General features: G+C 51.6%; 1 protein-coding gene across 1 annotated transcript in view; it reads left to right on the forward strand.

Moving 5' to 3' along the window:
- The window catches only part of RGMA (repulsive guidance molecule BMP co-receptor a), a 44948-nt gene that overhangs the window by 4674 nt on the left and 24194 nt on the right, over nucleotides 1–16080 (forward strand). Inside the window, exon 2 of the mRNA XM_082736716.1 lies at nucleotides 13813–13928. Coding sequence (XP_082592842.1) covers nucleotides 13813–13928 — 116 coding nt within the window. The remainder of the gene's footprint in view (nucleotides 1–13812; nucleotides 13929–16080) is intronic.

Genomic DNA, 16080 nt, shown 5'->3' on the forward strand with positions numbered 1-16080 from the left:
GTGGGTTAAAGCCTCTGCCTTCGGCTCGGGTCATGGTCTCAGGGTCCTGGGATCAAGCCCCGAATCAGGCTCTCCGCTCAGCGGGGAACCTGCTTCCTTCCTCTCTCTCTGCCTGCCTTTCTGCCTACTTGTGATCTCTCTCTCTCTGTCAAATGAATAAATAAAATATTAAACACCAGGCTACCTCATTGTTCCAGGTGCTGCCACAAAGTTTCCTCCCCTCTCTCAAAGTCTGATCCTCTTCTGCAACCATAAGATGTTGCTGGTTACCCGCTGCCAGGGGGAGCTCAGAAAAAACGTCTGCTGGGCAAAAGTGACTTGGAAATTCACTGCCAGGGTGCATTTTCAGCTTCTGACCCTGGCATCCTGGAGAACAGACCGCTATCATAATACATCCCTCGGACCGCTGGGAGTTGAAGCCACTCTGTGGTGCTGCTGCCTTGGCAAACGTTTCATTTGGCCACATTGCTTGTATGTGTGTGTGGAGGGGGAGATCTTAGACTGGTCATAGCCTCCCCCCACCCCTGTCCCCCGTGTAAATGCATGCCCTGGACAGCAGCTACCAGTCCCAAGCAGATGTAAGTTCTAATGACTTTCCCCAATGGCTTTTGTGATGAACAGTCTCCCCCACCTCCCAGAGCTGTCCTTGATGCACCCCTTGGAAAAAGACCCCCCTGGGGTTCACCAAAGCCCACTCCTTTGGTTTGAATGGACCAATCTAGCTTTAGCACAGAAACCCTCCAACGCTGGACCCATGCACCCTAATAAAGGCTTGAGCCCTAGTCCTGTCTCTCTCTGCCCCCTCCACTGCCCCCTCCAGGTGTGCCCTGCTCATCCTCTAGGATCTGTGAATGATAAATGTCTCCATTTCAGTTTCTCCTGTGGTCCGCCCTTGAACTGTGGCTTGCCACCCAGCACCCGGGGCTCCACTTAATTTGACAGATTTTGTAACAGAAGAGCACATGGAAATGCGTACCTCATTCTCATAATCATAAACACGGCAGGGTTTCCTCAAAACAACTGGTACTTTGGAAACAGTAAGAATTCATGTTTGTTTGGAAATCTGGGTGTATAATACACTTTCATTTCCATTTAATTTAATATCCGGTATAGAAAGAGCTAGAGTATAAATAATAGATTTTGTAACACCATTGCATTTTCTCAGACGGGTTTCCATTTATGCAAGAGAGGCAAAGCAATGAGAAATGTAGGGCTTAGAGACCAAGCTCACCTGGAGACACTGTGAGGTTCACGACGGCACCCCCTCAAAGGTCCACACCTGCTAAGAACCCCTCCCTGCTAAGGTGGGCAGCTCATTTTGCACCAGAACAAGGGATTCGTGGGACATTCGTTTATGTTGTCTCACACCCTTTGGTGCAGCTAAAACAGTCCGATATTCACCTTTCAGAATGCTGATTTCAGAATGCTTCCCTTCCTATCTGGAAGCATGGTGGGCTTTGTATCTTTAAGTATCTCAAGAGAATATGGTAAGGAAAAGCCAGATGCCACCGTTTTCCCCACTGTGAGGGTTTTAGCTTGCTTTTATTTTTCTCTGCTGAGATCCCTAAACTCCCAAGTGTCTGATTTCTTTATGAGCAAATGGATGCTATTGGCAGATTCCACAGACCTCCACAGGCCTAGTTAGAATGTAGCCCCCCCCCCCCCCCCCCCCGCCGAGCCTTGGCCAAGAGTCAACAAGGACAAAGGAAACCCAAGCCAAGATGGCACCCAAGCCTTCCCTTTCCGGGTCATTGACCAGCCTGTAGGGGCAGAATCCCACCAGCTTAGAATTTGAGACAAGGTGTGGATGGCTTGATTGATAGTCTAGATAGGTCTACTAAACATCTTGTTGTGTCATATTTACCTTGTCAGTCACAGGCTGCATCCAAGTAAACACTCTGTGAAAACTTGACCTAAAAATACCATTTAGTATCCCAAAGAAAGGAAAGGAGTTCTGTAACTATTTCAACTTCCTAAGTCTTTAAAGGGCTGGGGTAGATCGTTCAGGGAAGTTGTTCTTTTCTTAAAATATTTTAAGATTTTTAATTTATTTCCAGAAAGCAGCATATCTCTAAACATATTCTCATTTCTTGCATTCTTTTTGTTTTGTTTTGTTTTTTAAGGTAGGCTCCACTCCAGTGTGGGGCTTGAACTCACAGCCCGTAGATCAAGAGACACAGGCTCTACCAGCGGAGTCAGCCAGGCACCCCCACCCCCATATTCTCATTTCTAACACGTAACCCACTATTATACAAATGGAGTGTATTATTGGACGAACAGGAAAGAAAGTAAACCCCAGGTGAAAAAGCTGGGAAGCAGCTGTACTTTGGGGTGGGGAACACTGAACTTGGCATCCCTTGGCCAGGGTCTGGGGCTCTCCCTGCTCTGATCTTCTTAGTGACCTTGGACAAGTCACTTAATCTCCCAGTGTCTCTGTGTCCTCACTCATGAAACGAAGGCGGCTGCTTCCACGACACAGTTGGGACCACTCAATAGTTACGTGGGAAACTCTGCTGTATTGTGGTCGCTCAACAGAACTTGAATGTTACCAGCAATGCACTTAGAACCCACCCAGTAATCAAGGATGTCCACGCATCCTCGGGGAATTCTGCAGAAGTCCCCGCTGTTTCCACACAGACAGAGGCAGAATTGGGTGCACAATTGAGACTCTTATTCTAATCTAAAGAATGGTTCTTGTCTGTGATATAAAACTGACATGGTCAGCTACCTAACAACACTCACTCTATGCCAAGCATCTGTTCTCAGTGGTCTGTATCGTGTTAGTTCATCTAATCTCCCCAGTAACCCTCAGAGGGAGCAAAGCATATCCCCACTTCACAGATGAGATCACTGAGATTTAAGGAACCAGTGTTCAGACCACACATTGTCAGCCTGCCTGCTGTGTTGTCTCTCTCGTATCAAAGCAAAGCCTCCAACAAACGTTAAGAAGAAAACAGTGCGGGGAAGGAGGTTGTCACATTAAGGGACATATTTGCTCGCGTTTCTGCTTTGGCTCTTTTCCCCCACCTCCCATGAGCCAGCGAACTTTATTTCAGCTTTGCATTAGCCATTCTAAACAGTTTTGAATTTGATGAATAACTTGGTTATCTGTTTCTATTGCTAAATGTCTATGGTATTTGTGCTTGGCACCAAATTGTTCATTAATCCAAATCCCCCAGCCTTCTGCCGGTTGAGAGCGAGAGAGAGAGAGACAGACTCACTGTCCGTTCAGACAGTTGCCGTTTGGTGGATAAATGGCTCCAAGCTGCTGCTTCTCCCCAGTACTTACTGGAATGAGGAGAAGTAAATACTGGGTGGTCTGTTCTCCATGACAGGAAGCTGGTGTGTCTTGGTATGGGTACCCAAACGTTTCTTTAAAACAGGAGGTGATTGGGGCACCTGGGTGGCTCAGTCAGTTAAGCGTCTGACTCTTGGTTCTGGCTTAGGTCATGATCTCAGGGTTGTGGGATCAAGCCCCACATGGGGCTCTGTGCTCAGTCAGGAGTCTGCTTAAGGTTCTTTCTCCCTCTGTGCCTATCCCATTTGCTCGCTGGCTTGCTCTCAAACAAAATAAACCTTTAAGAAAGAAAAAAAGAGGTTACTAAGTGTTTTTGAGGTTTCAGGTATACAGGTATTGCTGGGGATTACTGCTGAAGAATTTCATGGTGACACTCAAACATAAAAATGTCGCTCTTCAAGCACCATTTCCTCCTTGCTCGGCCACATTTTTACTTGGGGAGCCCAGAAATGTTACAGATGAGGCCCCAGAATGGCTCCTTGGAGTCCGGTGTGGGCAAGGCTGATGACTGACAGAGCCAGCTCGGTTCACCGGGTCCCTAGAGATGCTAGAGCAGGGAGCGGCAGACCCCTCGGGGGGGTGGCCAGACCATGATTCTGCAGACTACAAAGCGGACGATCTAGTGACAGGAAAGACCATTCAGGGGCCTCCTAGCTTGAGGCAGAGCTGCCCCGAATCCTAGGTCTCTGTCTTTCCCCAGATCCACCGCAATGTCTAGAAAGTCTGTCTCCACGCTGACAGCTAAGCACTACACCAATCCTATCCTGTTCATCCTGGCTCTATAGGTAGAAGAATTTGCAAGCTGTAGACCAGACGGTAGGTGTGTGCTGGCCTCCCAGTGCTGAGGGTCAAGAGGAAAGTGAGGGAGGGAAGACTTTCATATACAAAACTTCAATTATACACTAGTTTGACATCTCCATATCGTCATCTCATCTCCACAGGGAGAGATGCGAGAAGCATCCAAAGAAAAAGCGTTGGTACCTCCAAGAGTTTACAGTGAAACTCAGAAGTCAGGAAGGAGAGGTGAGAAAAGGAGGAAGAGGGTGCTCATTCCCAAATATCATGGGCCTGTGACCCCAGAAAGTGTTAGCATGTGATCAGGAGGGCCTCCAACCCAGCCTGGGTAGGGGGGGGTGGAACACTCACTCCTTTTGGAGGATCAGTAGAGGCACAGGGGAGACCTGGCATCTCTGTGCCTGGGAAGGAGTTGGGGAGCTCATCAGAGGTGGCAGAACAGCCAGGAGTCACCCGTGCCCCGCTTTGCCACCAAGCCAGGTGGGTGACCTCGGGAAGGTTCCTACATTCTACGGTGTTAGTGGGGGCAGCCGTGAGCTGTCCAGCTTCCAAATGAAAGAGGACAGAACAAGCATCTTTAAACAGGAATGGGAGTCCAGAGAGAGCAAAGGATGAAGTCCGTCTGTCTATACATCTGCAAATCCCCTTTGGCTAGTGAGCTCAGGTCTTCTCTGAGTGCTCAGCCCATTCCATGATGGAAGAGTTCCCCGGGAATGTTTAACTGAAAGGAAAAATAAAATAGGAAATACCTACTGGGAGGGAACAGTCAGAAGGTGGCTAATCATTTTGGATGAAATGATAGCTAAGGAGCTAGACTGGTTGCTCTTCTATATGTGTTTATATGCCCATGGAAATATCTAGAAAGATGCACATGAAACAGCCAAGAGTTACTGCCTCCAGGGAGAGTCACCTAATTTCATTGGACAGGAAGTTGATTTTTTTTTTAACGTGCCAATATCATTCTTTCTTTTTTTTTTTTTTTTTAAATAAACTTGATGTTGGGCTGAAGGACAAGGAAAGCCCAGAAAAATTGTTCTTCCAGCATTTTCTTTTTTTGCAAAATCCCTTTTATGTCTTCCGGGCACACTGAAAATGTCCATGTCTATCATGGGGGAGGGAGCACTCCATATCAATGTCCCACGCCCAGTTGGCTCACCAGGCTCCGAAAGTCTCCAGCCTCTGTTCCTGAAAGCAGATTCACGACCGGAAATGCTAACCTGGGGCAGTCTGAAGTATTGTCCCAACAGGTGAAAATTGGAAGGAAGGTGTTCCAGACAGCATGAGGCTAAGGGAATGTAGATGTCACCAGTCTTCACCGTCGGTGGTCCCGTTTGTTAAAGAAGTTACTGGTATAAACTTCTCATCAGGGGCGCCTGGATGGCTCAGTGGGTTAAAGCCTCTGCCTTCGGCTCAGGTCATGATCCCAGGATCCTGGGATGGAGCCCCCCATTGGGCTCTCTGCTCAGCGGGGAGCCTGCTTCCCTTCCCCTCTGTCTGCCTGCCTGTCTGCCTACTTGTGATCTCTGTCAAATAAATAAATAAAATCTTTAAAATAAAATAAACTCCTCATCATCCTCAACTCTGAGAGACTCACCAGTTTTGCAGAAGTTGATTTGCAGTAACGACAAAGGGGAGTAAATGCGGGTCTCCCGAGACACATGAACGCCCACCCCAGAGTACTGAGCACGAGGTGCGGAAATCATTTGTCTCTACATCTGACAACTTGCCTGGGCTGCCAGAAGGGGGCCGGGATCATCTGCCCCCATCCTGAGAACTCCCAAAGCACCCCACTCAGAGCTGAGTACTCAGTGCTCCGTGAATGCTTGTTGAAGGAGTAAAACAGAAGCACAGTAAATAAATAGGAAGAATGTGTCTTCTGTGGGAGCCAAACAATGTGACTGGTCTGATCACATCCGTTTAAAGCCATGCCCAAGAGCAAATAAAATCTGCTGACGTGTCTTAAATCCATCTGAAAGAATTCAGAGAAAAAGTGAGATGCCTCTTCAGTTTCTAAAGAGAGCTATTGGAAGGCCAGGGGAACCTGTGTTTCAGAACACCGTTAAAGTATTAGAATAAAGTCTCCACGTTTTGATTACTAAAAATAAGCATCCCTCGTGGTGAGGGAGGGAGCACAGAAGCACATGGAAGGGTGTGCACACAGGACAAGGGAAGCCAATGGCAAGAGCTGAGAAGACAAGATTGGCCAAAGTGGGAGCATACTGAGGCTTTCTGAAGTCTACAGGGAAGGGGTCTTTCATGCCAGCGTAAGAACAAGACTCACAAAAGGTTTGGAAGAAGAGGAGCAGGGAGAGGTCCTCTCCTCAATCATCATGGGAACAAACAGCAGGGAAACTCTATGGCCTCCTACCCTCCAACCATCTAGAGGGAAGGAAGCAGGGGTAATTAAAGATGGTGTCCATGTCCCGATGGCCAGAATGGGCACTGACTTCCATACTGGGCCTGCGCCCAAGGGTGTATTCCCTGGGCCCCCTGCCCACAAAGGGAGCTCCCCCATCTAGGAAGGGTCCCTCTTAACAGCCACTTCATGGAATACATGCGAAGACGTAATATCACCAAGAACATTTGGAAATCCCAATGAACTGGACAGAGCACAGCACGCTCTCTGAGAAGAGAACATGAAACCGGAGAAATCTATTAGCATTCTGGGAGGAGGTAGAAACAGGGCCGGAGACAAGGGAGAAACCCAGGGATGAATTATGTTTAGACATTCAGAATTCCTTCTGAGAAAGTTCCACCCCAGGGGTCACTCACAATAGTACGTTGCTCCAGAATGTGCGGGGAAATCGCCACAGACTGGAACTGTCCTTAGAGACAGGAAACAAAAGATAGGATAAACAGGTACTTTGCTGGATTGAGAATTATAAACAGTGGGGATCCCCAAAGATTACTGGGGCTCCCAGACTTAGTTTCAGTGTCCACAGATCATCTGAAGGAGCGAGTGCCCAGATGGTTCCAGGCCTGCCGACGGAGGCCGACCACACTTATGAGTTAGCAAGAAAATACACATTGAAGCCTCAATTACTGCATTTAGGAGCACAGCATCCAAACGATAACAAAATAGACTCTGTCCAGCCTGTTTACAGCCCAGAAGGGGATCTTGGGGGTCTTTGCAAAATGTTCGTTTGCTAACAGCCATGCAGGACTACATGCTCAGAAAGTGCAGAATGCTTCCAGAAACTGCTTTGGGAGCTAAGCCCAAAATAGGATTCTCCATGGGCTAGACCCAAACCTGGGGGTTTTATGACTTTCCTCCAGAGAAAAATATCTCAGTACTGTAGAAAGGTAAGTAAAGTCACCACCCAGATAAAAGACTTGCCTGAGAAGCTGGACTGCTTTGTTCTTCAGTGTGGAAAAATGAAACCAAAAAGATGATATGGTCAAAGCCTATTAAGCCTTGAAAGTTGCTGGGGTGAAGGAGCACCCGGGTGGTTCAGTCCATTAAGTGTCTGCCTTCAGTGCAGGTCATGATCCCAGGGTCCTGGGATCGAGCCCCACATTGGGCTCTCTGTTCAGCGGGGAGTTTTCTTCTCCTCCTCTCTGCCCCTCCCCATTGCCCATACTGGCTCGCTCTCTCTCAAATAAATAAAGAAAATCTTTTAAAAATTTTTACTACGATGAGAAAAACAACCTTAATTTTTCCAAGTTGCTGCTTATGCATTTTACAGTAGGAGAACCCTACTCACACCCTGGACATTAAGGTCAGGACTCAAATTTAGGGTTCCCTGCTTTGCTTTTTCCAGGGTACCTTTTGAATTAAGCCTTAGAGTTCAGCCCAAGAAAAGGGAGTGACCTCCACCCCCACCACCCTGTAAGGAGTGGGTGCTTGCTACCCTGTTCTCTGTCCCCGGCTCTCTCTGAACCTGGGATGGAGGACTGCCCCTCGCCTGCCTCCCTGTACACCCCAGCAATCCCACTCTTTCCAGGACCTGTTAGTAATAAATCTTGTGACTCTAATTCCTTGATGTGGGTTATTGAAAACGCACCTTCAATCAGAAACAGCCCTGTGGGTCTCACTTGCCCAAAGTGGGAGCCTGGATGCTGAGGGGACCCCCTGCTGACCCGTGGCGGGGCGGGGCAGGTCCTGTGCCCCCCATGGAGCAGGTCATAATCTGCAGATTCTTTATGTAATACACCAGCTCCAGCTTCTCAACACAGTTATGGGGAGAGTGAAGGAGGTCTCGTTCATCAAATCTGAGACAACCAGACCCCACAGGAGCCCTTGGAGTTTGAAAGAGGAACTTGAAGTCAACCTTGAGTTCAATTAAAGAGGATTGGGTCCCACGTTCAGTTGTCAGTTGAACCAACTGAGTTCCTTAAGACATGGCACAGCCGAAATGTTTTCACAGGTCGGGGGTGGAGGGCATGAGAATAGGCTCAAGATATGTTACCAGTAAATGAATGAGGGGTTAGACGCCATTGACAACATACCTTTGTGCTTGTGAGGCCGGTGGAAGGACTTCTTGGGACTGATGTTGGACCATCTGCTCCCTCCCTGTTAGGAGTCTGTGCACACGAGGGAGAGAATCCTCAATCAAACCAGTTTCAGCAAAGTATGGAGATCTGTTGGCTCCCACAGCTGGAACGGGTACTCCTATAACTCAGAGGAGGTGTAGGGAGAATCACATGCTGGAATGGCGTGGGGAGCCCTGAAAATCTCCATCAGCCCCAGAAAAGCTCACCTGATAAAGTGCAATTTTAGTAAAAACAGTGTGCCAACTCTGCCACACTCATACCCACCGGCCTCTCCATCAGGTAGCTATCTGCAGACCCGTCCTCTGGAATCAGAGACCAGGAAGGGGCTCCCCCATAGCAACAGCTCAGGACAGACTCTGATCGGTCAGCTCAGGTCACACACCAGTCACCACTTTATTGAAAGGGCTTGTTAAGTTATCTGTCTCAGCAGCCTTGACTTTAAAATGATAAAGTGATAGACTCAACCTGAGTCTTAGCAGGCACCCAGGGTCAATGACCTGTGATGTGACTTACCAACCTAGCAAATCCCTACAATTTCGTCACCTAGGAGAGCTCATTAAAAACGATGATGAGAGGCACCTGGGTGGCTCAGTGGGTTAAAGCCTCTGCCTTCCGCTCAGGTCATGATCTCGGGGTCCTGGGATCGAGCCCCGCATCGGTCTCTCTGTTCAGCAGGGAGCCTGCTTCCTCCTCTCTCTCTCTCTGCCTCTCTGCCTACTTGTGATCTCTGTCAAATAAATAAATAAATAAATAATTTTTTTAAAGATTTTATTTATTTATTTGACAGAGAGAGATCACAAGTAGGCAGAGAGGCAGGCAGAGAGAGGGGAAGAAGCAGGCTCCCTGCTGAGCAGAGAGCCCGATGCGGGACTCGATCCTGGGACCCCGAGATCATGACCTGAGCCGAAGGCAGCGGCTTAACCCACTGAGCCACTCAGGCACCCAAGATTTTATTTATTTATCAGAGAGAGAGAGGGGGAGAGAGAGAGAGCACAGGCAGACAGAATGGCAGGCAGAGGCAGAGGGAGAAGCAGGCTCCCTGCTGAGCAAGGAGCCCGACGTGGGACTCGATCCCAGGACGCTGGGATCATGACCTGAGCTGAAGGCAGCTGCTTAACCAACTGAGCCACCCAGGCGTCCCAATGAAAATCTTTTAAAAACAAACAAACAAACAAAAAACGCTTACGCCCGGGCTCTACCCAGGGATTCAGATTCAGCTGCTCTGGAATGGTTCCTGGGCAGTATGACTGCTCTCTCCTCTTCTTGAGACCTCGGGAGGGGATCCCAGGTGCTAAAAATGGACCGCCCCCCCCCCCGCCCCAGCCCATCTTGTACAAGCCCCTGCTCTCCCTGCAGCCTCGTCCTCTGGCTTGTCCAGCTCCTGGGGCAGGTCACACCTTGGAACAGGCCTGGAATCCTTACCCTACTCTCCCTCCCTTGCCCACCACCTCCGTCCACCCCCCACAGCACTCTTGCACACTTGGAAAACTTCCCTCCCCACCCTGCACCCCATCCTGGGCTGAAGGCCCCTCGTGCCCATGTTCTGTGTCTCCGCTGCCAGAGTCTGTGTTCTGCTTTATTGAAAGTGATTGTTAAGTGATTTGTCGTCCAGCCGTGACTTGCCACCCCATGCAGGCTTGCACCGCGGGAATCGATGGCACGCACATACAGCACATCAGGCGTGGGCTTGGGGTGCTCAGATCTCTGGTTTAGTAGCCAGTCATCAGGTGAAGACCTGACTTTACTCAGCCTCAGTTTCTCATCTGCAAAACGGGGATGGCTGTAGACCTTAGCTTGAAGTGTCTAGAAACATACTTAGCCAGCACTTGACATAATGTGAGAGCGCGTCGAAATGCAAGCCAGGATTACTGTCAGTCTTCCTAAAATCCTTCAGAACAGCCCACGAGACACACCACCTTTTTGGTAAAGCCTTCCCCGTGCTGTTAGTTACTCACCCCTCACCTTCCTCTAATACTGGTTTCTACCAGCAGTGCAAAGACAGGGTCTGTCTTATTTATTTCTTTATCCCTTAGGGACTAGTATGCTGTAGTTCTTTTTTTTTTTTAATTTTTTTATAAACATATAATGTATTATTAGCCCCAGGGGTACAGGTCTGTGAATCACTAGGTTTACACACTTCACGGCACTCACCATAGCACATACCCTCCCCAGCAACCCTCAGTTTGTTTTGTGACAATAAGAGTCTCTTACGGTTTGTCTCCCTCCTGAGCCCATCCTGTTTCATTTATTCTTTTCCTACCCCCCAAACCCCCCACGTGGCATCTCCACTCCCTCATATCAGGGAGATCATATGATAGTTGTCTTTCTCTGATTGACTTATTTCGCTCAGCGTAATACCCTCTAGTTCCATCCACGTCGTCGCAAATCTAGCATGCTGTAGTTCTAAATATGCACTTATTGACTGAGGACTCAGGCCCTGGATGTGGGAACACCCTGTATGTACCCAGAGGAAGGGAAAGTTGGAGCTGCCAACTTGCCTGTCTCTCAGAGAGCCTCAGCCTTATGTAGAACCTTGCCTTTCGGAAATGCCCGGCCCTTCTGCCACCCAGCGCCACTGTCTAACCCTGGAGGCTGGGGGGCAAGGCTTCGTGCTGGGCCCGACACAGCCCACGTTGGGTGATAGGGAGCTAGAGCCACACAAGGGGAGATCTCTAACCCAAGGCTCAGAGTACAACCTAGGGGAGAACCCGGAAGTGGCCACACTCTATAATAGGAACTGTTTATAAGAAGTCAGCCACGCTTTGAGTTAAGTGAGTTTCTTTGGCGAATAGAGTGCTGAGTTCCATAACCCGGTGTTCCAAGAATTTCTTATTGCAAAGACCTGCGGAATTGTCAATAAGCTGGTTGGTTTGGCCAGTATAGATGGGTTGCTCAAGGCCAACATGACCCCATACTGCTCTTTTGGGGGACTGCCTTTCTCTTGATAGTCTAAACTATGTAAAGGCCAAATCTCTACTTTCGTGATGTCCAAATATAGCCTCACACATCTCTCCTCGTGAGGAGAAAAAAAAAAAAAGGAAGCCTTCTGTATCCCTTTCCTAAATCATGGACTTACGTCATAAGAATTGGATCGCCTCACAAAATGGCGGCCAATCTTGTAGCAGGAGCTCGGGCGTTCCCATGGCCCGGTGCCCCTCTCAAACTGTATTTGTTTGTAGTCTCAGGGTGACCATATTATCAGCCTGCCCCTATAGACGATGAAATTGAGGTACGGAGGCTCCAAGTCCTGCTTCCAAAGGTCCACCCTCAGGCAAGGACCACACTGGAAAGGCTGTCCGGTCTTCCAAGCCCAGCAGTGCTTGTGTCTGAGTCACTGTGGGGGCTACCTTGCTGAAGAATCCCTCTCTCATTAGCAAGAAGCTTTAGAGCTAACTGGGAAGGGCACAATCCCGCAAATGGTGTTAATGGACGGACCTCAAAGGTGCCTCTGTGCTGTAGGGCTCTGTGCCTGCCTCAGTGGGCCAGGGCTGTCCTAGGATTCTCTAGCATAAACTGTGAGGTCTGGCCGGGGAGGGGGGGCGGCGCTCTAGAAGAATGCCAGGAGAGCCCTGGGTTGGGAGGTGCTGGACTTTCCACCCAACAGGACCCTAGCATTTTACAAATCAGAGCTTAAAATGAACCCCAGTTTGGGGAAATGATACTTAGAGCCTGTTAGGTGGTGACCTCACTCTTTGGGGGAAATGGGCAGTGCAACTTTAAAAGATGAGCGGTTGTCTTCATGGAGTTTTTGCACCAAGGGGACCACAGCTTCCTGCGGCCCCCGGCACAGCTGGTTGAAACAGTAGCCCCCTTTCTCACCTGTTTTGCAGAAGCCAGATTTAGAAGGCTGACTGGGTTGTGACTTCACGGGACATACGGCTTTCTTCCCCTTGCCCAAAGCCTGCTTCCCCAGAGCTACCCTCCTCTCCTGGCAGACAATAGTCCTAAGCGCAGGCAAAGCCTTGCAGCCTGTGTGGCCTTCAGCAAGTGAGGACTGCGATAGTGCTTAAGAGAAACATCAAAATTGGATAAAAATTCAGAATTTTTTTCCAAAGAGCCAGATGAGTAGGCTTGGAGGAGAGGTGAGGGGGGCCAAGGGAGGGATTGGTTCGACGCAAAAACACTTGCTCTGGCCTATTTGCGTTCCATCCAAAAGATGTTTCTCGGGGAAAGTTGCCAGTCTCTTAAATATCCCAACAGCGGCAGAAGAGCCGCAGGTCCTAGGCAACCTTGGGGAGGAGACATTTTTCTCCTGGAAAAATAAGCGACTGAGTTAAGGGAAGTCGCCACCCTGATGCCCTCCCAAAAGCGGCCTTGGTGGCCTTGCCCTGGCAGCCCTAGAAGGCCCGGCCCAGCGCACCGCAGAGACCGCTGTATCCCCACCTCCTCCGGGGTGGCAGCCGTCCTGCGGTCTCCGTCAGATTCGCAGGCCCCCAACTCGGGACTGCAGCCAGGGCAAGTACCGGGGAAGCAGCGAGGTGCTCGAAGGGGATGCGGGAGGCTCAGAGTCCCGGCAGGGTGGGTGGCCCGGGGTCCCGGCGGGAGGGAGCCTCGAGGCGCGTTGGCGGCTGAGAGCCAGCGGGCCATCCCGGACCCTCGGACAACTCAAAAGAGGATTTTCCAGCCTCCTGCGTGGGGGCGTGGGGGGTGGAGGGGCACCTCTGAGTGAAAGAAATGAACAGGGGGGTGTGGGTGGCGGCGTCGGGACGGCAGTCTGGTTGGAACGGGGTCCTGGGGTTTGTCTCCAAGCGCAGTTTCTCCTTGGGTTGGATATTTACAGGTTGGATTAGGGGGGCGCTCTGCAGGCCGTCCGGGGGCGCTGGGCCTCCTCGGCCTGGGCCGCCGCGGGGATCGGGGAGCCGGGACGCACACTGCACCCCCTGGGCCCGGGTTCCCGAGCTCCCCGAGGCCAGCGTCGGAGCCCCACCGCCTCGGTCCCGCCCAGCTCGTCGCCCCCCCCCCCCCCAGCGGGCCTCGCTGAAACCCGAGCGCGAAGGGGCGGGCCGCGCGGCGGCTGGGGCGGCGGGGCCGCGCCGACATTGGAGGGGACACGGGGGAGGGAGGGCGAGGGAGGGGCTCTCGGGGAGGGGGGGGGGCGCGCCGGGCGCCCGCGGCCGAGGGGGACCGAGCCTCCCGGCTCGCTGCTCCCGCCGGCGGAGCGAGGCTGCCCTTTCTCCGCAGCGTGATTTATTTTCCTCTTCTTTTCTTCTAAACTCTTCTTCCAGGGAGAGGCTAGTGGTAACAGGCCGAGCTGGATGGATGGGTATGGGGAGAGGGGCAGGACGTTCAGCCCTGGGATTCTGGCCGACCCTCGCCTTCCTTCTCTGCAGCTTCCCGGCAGGTAAGGCACTGCCCCGGGCGCGCGGGGACGGCCGGTTGCCGCTCCCGGGCCTCGCCGCCGCCCCTCGGCCGTACTTCTGCGAACCGGTCGGAGCCGAAGTTCGCCGGCGTCCCCGGGACCCCCGCCTCCCATTTCCACCGGTCTTTGTTTCTCCCGCGCCCCGCCGAGGGCACGATGGATGCCCGCGGGGACCCGGACGGGGGCGGGGGGGGGGGGAGTAGAAGGACCCCGCCCGGCTGCCACGGGAAGGAGCGGGAGTAGGGAGGTCGCAGGGGCCGGGGGCGCCTCCCTCCTTCCGAGAAAGGGGGTTCCCGGGACGCGCCCCTTAGGGGCCCCGCAGGAGGGGGCCGGGAGAGGGAGCGGGGGGCACTTTCTCCGGCCGCTCGCCCATCCGAATGCGAACCTGCCGGGTGCCCAGGGGTGGAGCCGGGGCCGCCCCTGAGGTCCCAGGCGGGTCCCCGGCCGCCCCCTCCTCCGGGACCCTGTCCCGTCCCGCCCCACGCTCCTGCCCACGCGGGGAAGCCCACGGACTAGGCTCACGCGAGCCCGGGTTCCTGTTTGATAACATTCCGCGTCGCCCCCTGTTTGTTTTTATTGTGTCAGAAAGGGAGAGAATTTCAGAATTAAAGCTGAAAAAGCCATCTGTTTCCAATGAATCCCCCATAGTTTTTCACAATGTTTTTGGCAGATCGCTGCTTTCAAATTCCTCCGAGCCCGGACCTCTTGTTTTTGTTGGGGGAAGGGAGACCGACTCCACAGAGAAGCATTTGTTCCTTCCCAAACGCTCCAGTTTCTTCACTTTTTTTTTTCCCTTTCGGGGGGAGGGGGAGAGCACGAAACTTAAATCCCCAGTCTGTTTTCTTTATAATGTTTCATAAAACTTTATTTCATTTTAGCCATATGCTACTCACAGCCTGGAAACGCCAGTTAAATCCTTTATACCCATTTGTTTCTCTTGCTTAAAATACAAATAAACCCAGTGTCACGGGCCAAATGGTCCCCGATGCAAGGCGGGATCTCTCGGCCGGCTCCATTGTGTTGCGGGGTGCCGAGATGTCTGTTTGCAGAAGTGCGAGCCTCTGCGGCCGGGCGCGCGTCCGCAGCCCCCGCGCACAACCAAGCTCTTTGCAAGGAAGGATTTCGGTTAGACTGGGATTGGGTTGTTTTGTTTTGCTTCCCAGCCAACTGGGTTTCAGGAACTGGCAGAACTGGGCAGTCCGGGCTCTGCCTGGCTGTGAGCTGGGGCTGCCGGCGGGCGGACGCTGCTGGCAGCGGTGAGGGGCAGGGGATCAGTTTACCTTCTCGCCCCAGCCCGGTTGCGGGGGCCTCCGGCGCCAGCCGAGTCCAGCGTGCCCAGCTCACTCAGCAGCTGCGTGCCCCAAGGGCATCACGGTGAGCCACAACCTGCTCCCAGCTCTGGATTCCACTGGGGAGGCCAGGGCCAAGGACAAGAAGGGGGGGTGGGTCAGTGACCCAAAGAGACCTTGGACCCTCATGCGCCCCCGTAGGGGAATATTAATACCTCTATATAGTGAACCCAGCAAGGAGTGGCCTACTGCCTCCCCCCCTTCACCCACCTTTTAAAAGGCCTTTACCCTTTTACAGTAGGGCCTGGCTGAAAGGCTATTTTGATTCTCTTCCCAAAACTAAGAATAATAATATTAAATAATAAAAAGGACAGTCTTCTTTAAAAAGAAATCCACCTTTTGGAGGAGCAGGACTTTGCCGGGTGTGCATCTCAGTTTGGTCTAGATAAAGATCCGGGGCCTGTTGGAAGTTTTATCAGATGGGTTGATAAATAGCTTTTGTCCCTTGGCTGCCTTGGGGGATGTGATCTCAGCTTGGAGCTGAAATTGAGAAGGGGGGCTTAGAGGCCCTTAAAACAACACCTTCCCGCTCTTAAAGGGGCAGCGCTTATTAACTGCTGGAATTGGGGAGAGGAAAGGCAGGGATGGCAGGACTCGCAAGGAGGCAGCTGCCAGCACCCCAGTGGTGGGGTTTTCCTTGTTGCTCATTTCTTGTCTCCATCGGAAGAACTTAATTTTAAAATCTACCCCCAACACACTGCTCCCCCCACCATTCCCCCCACCGCGGTCCCAGGAAAGCTGGTGGGTTATATAATTCACAATGCACATTCCATCACTTTTGTTTC

The sequence above is a fragment of the Mustela nivalis genome (assembly GCF_964662115.1).
Source record: "Mustela nivalis genome assembly, chromosome: 6".
NCBI classification, from domain to species: Eukaryota; Metazoa; Chordata; class Mammalia; order Carnivora; family Mustelidae; genus Mustela; species Mustela nivalis.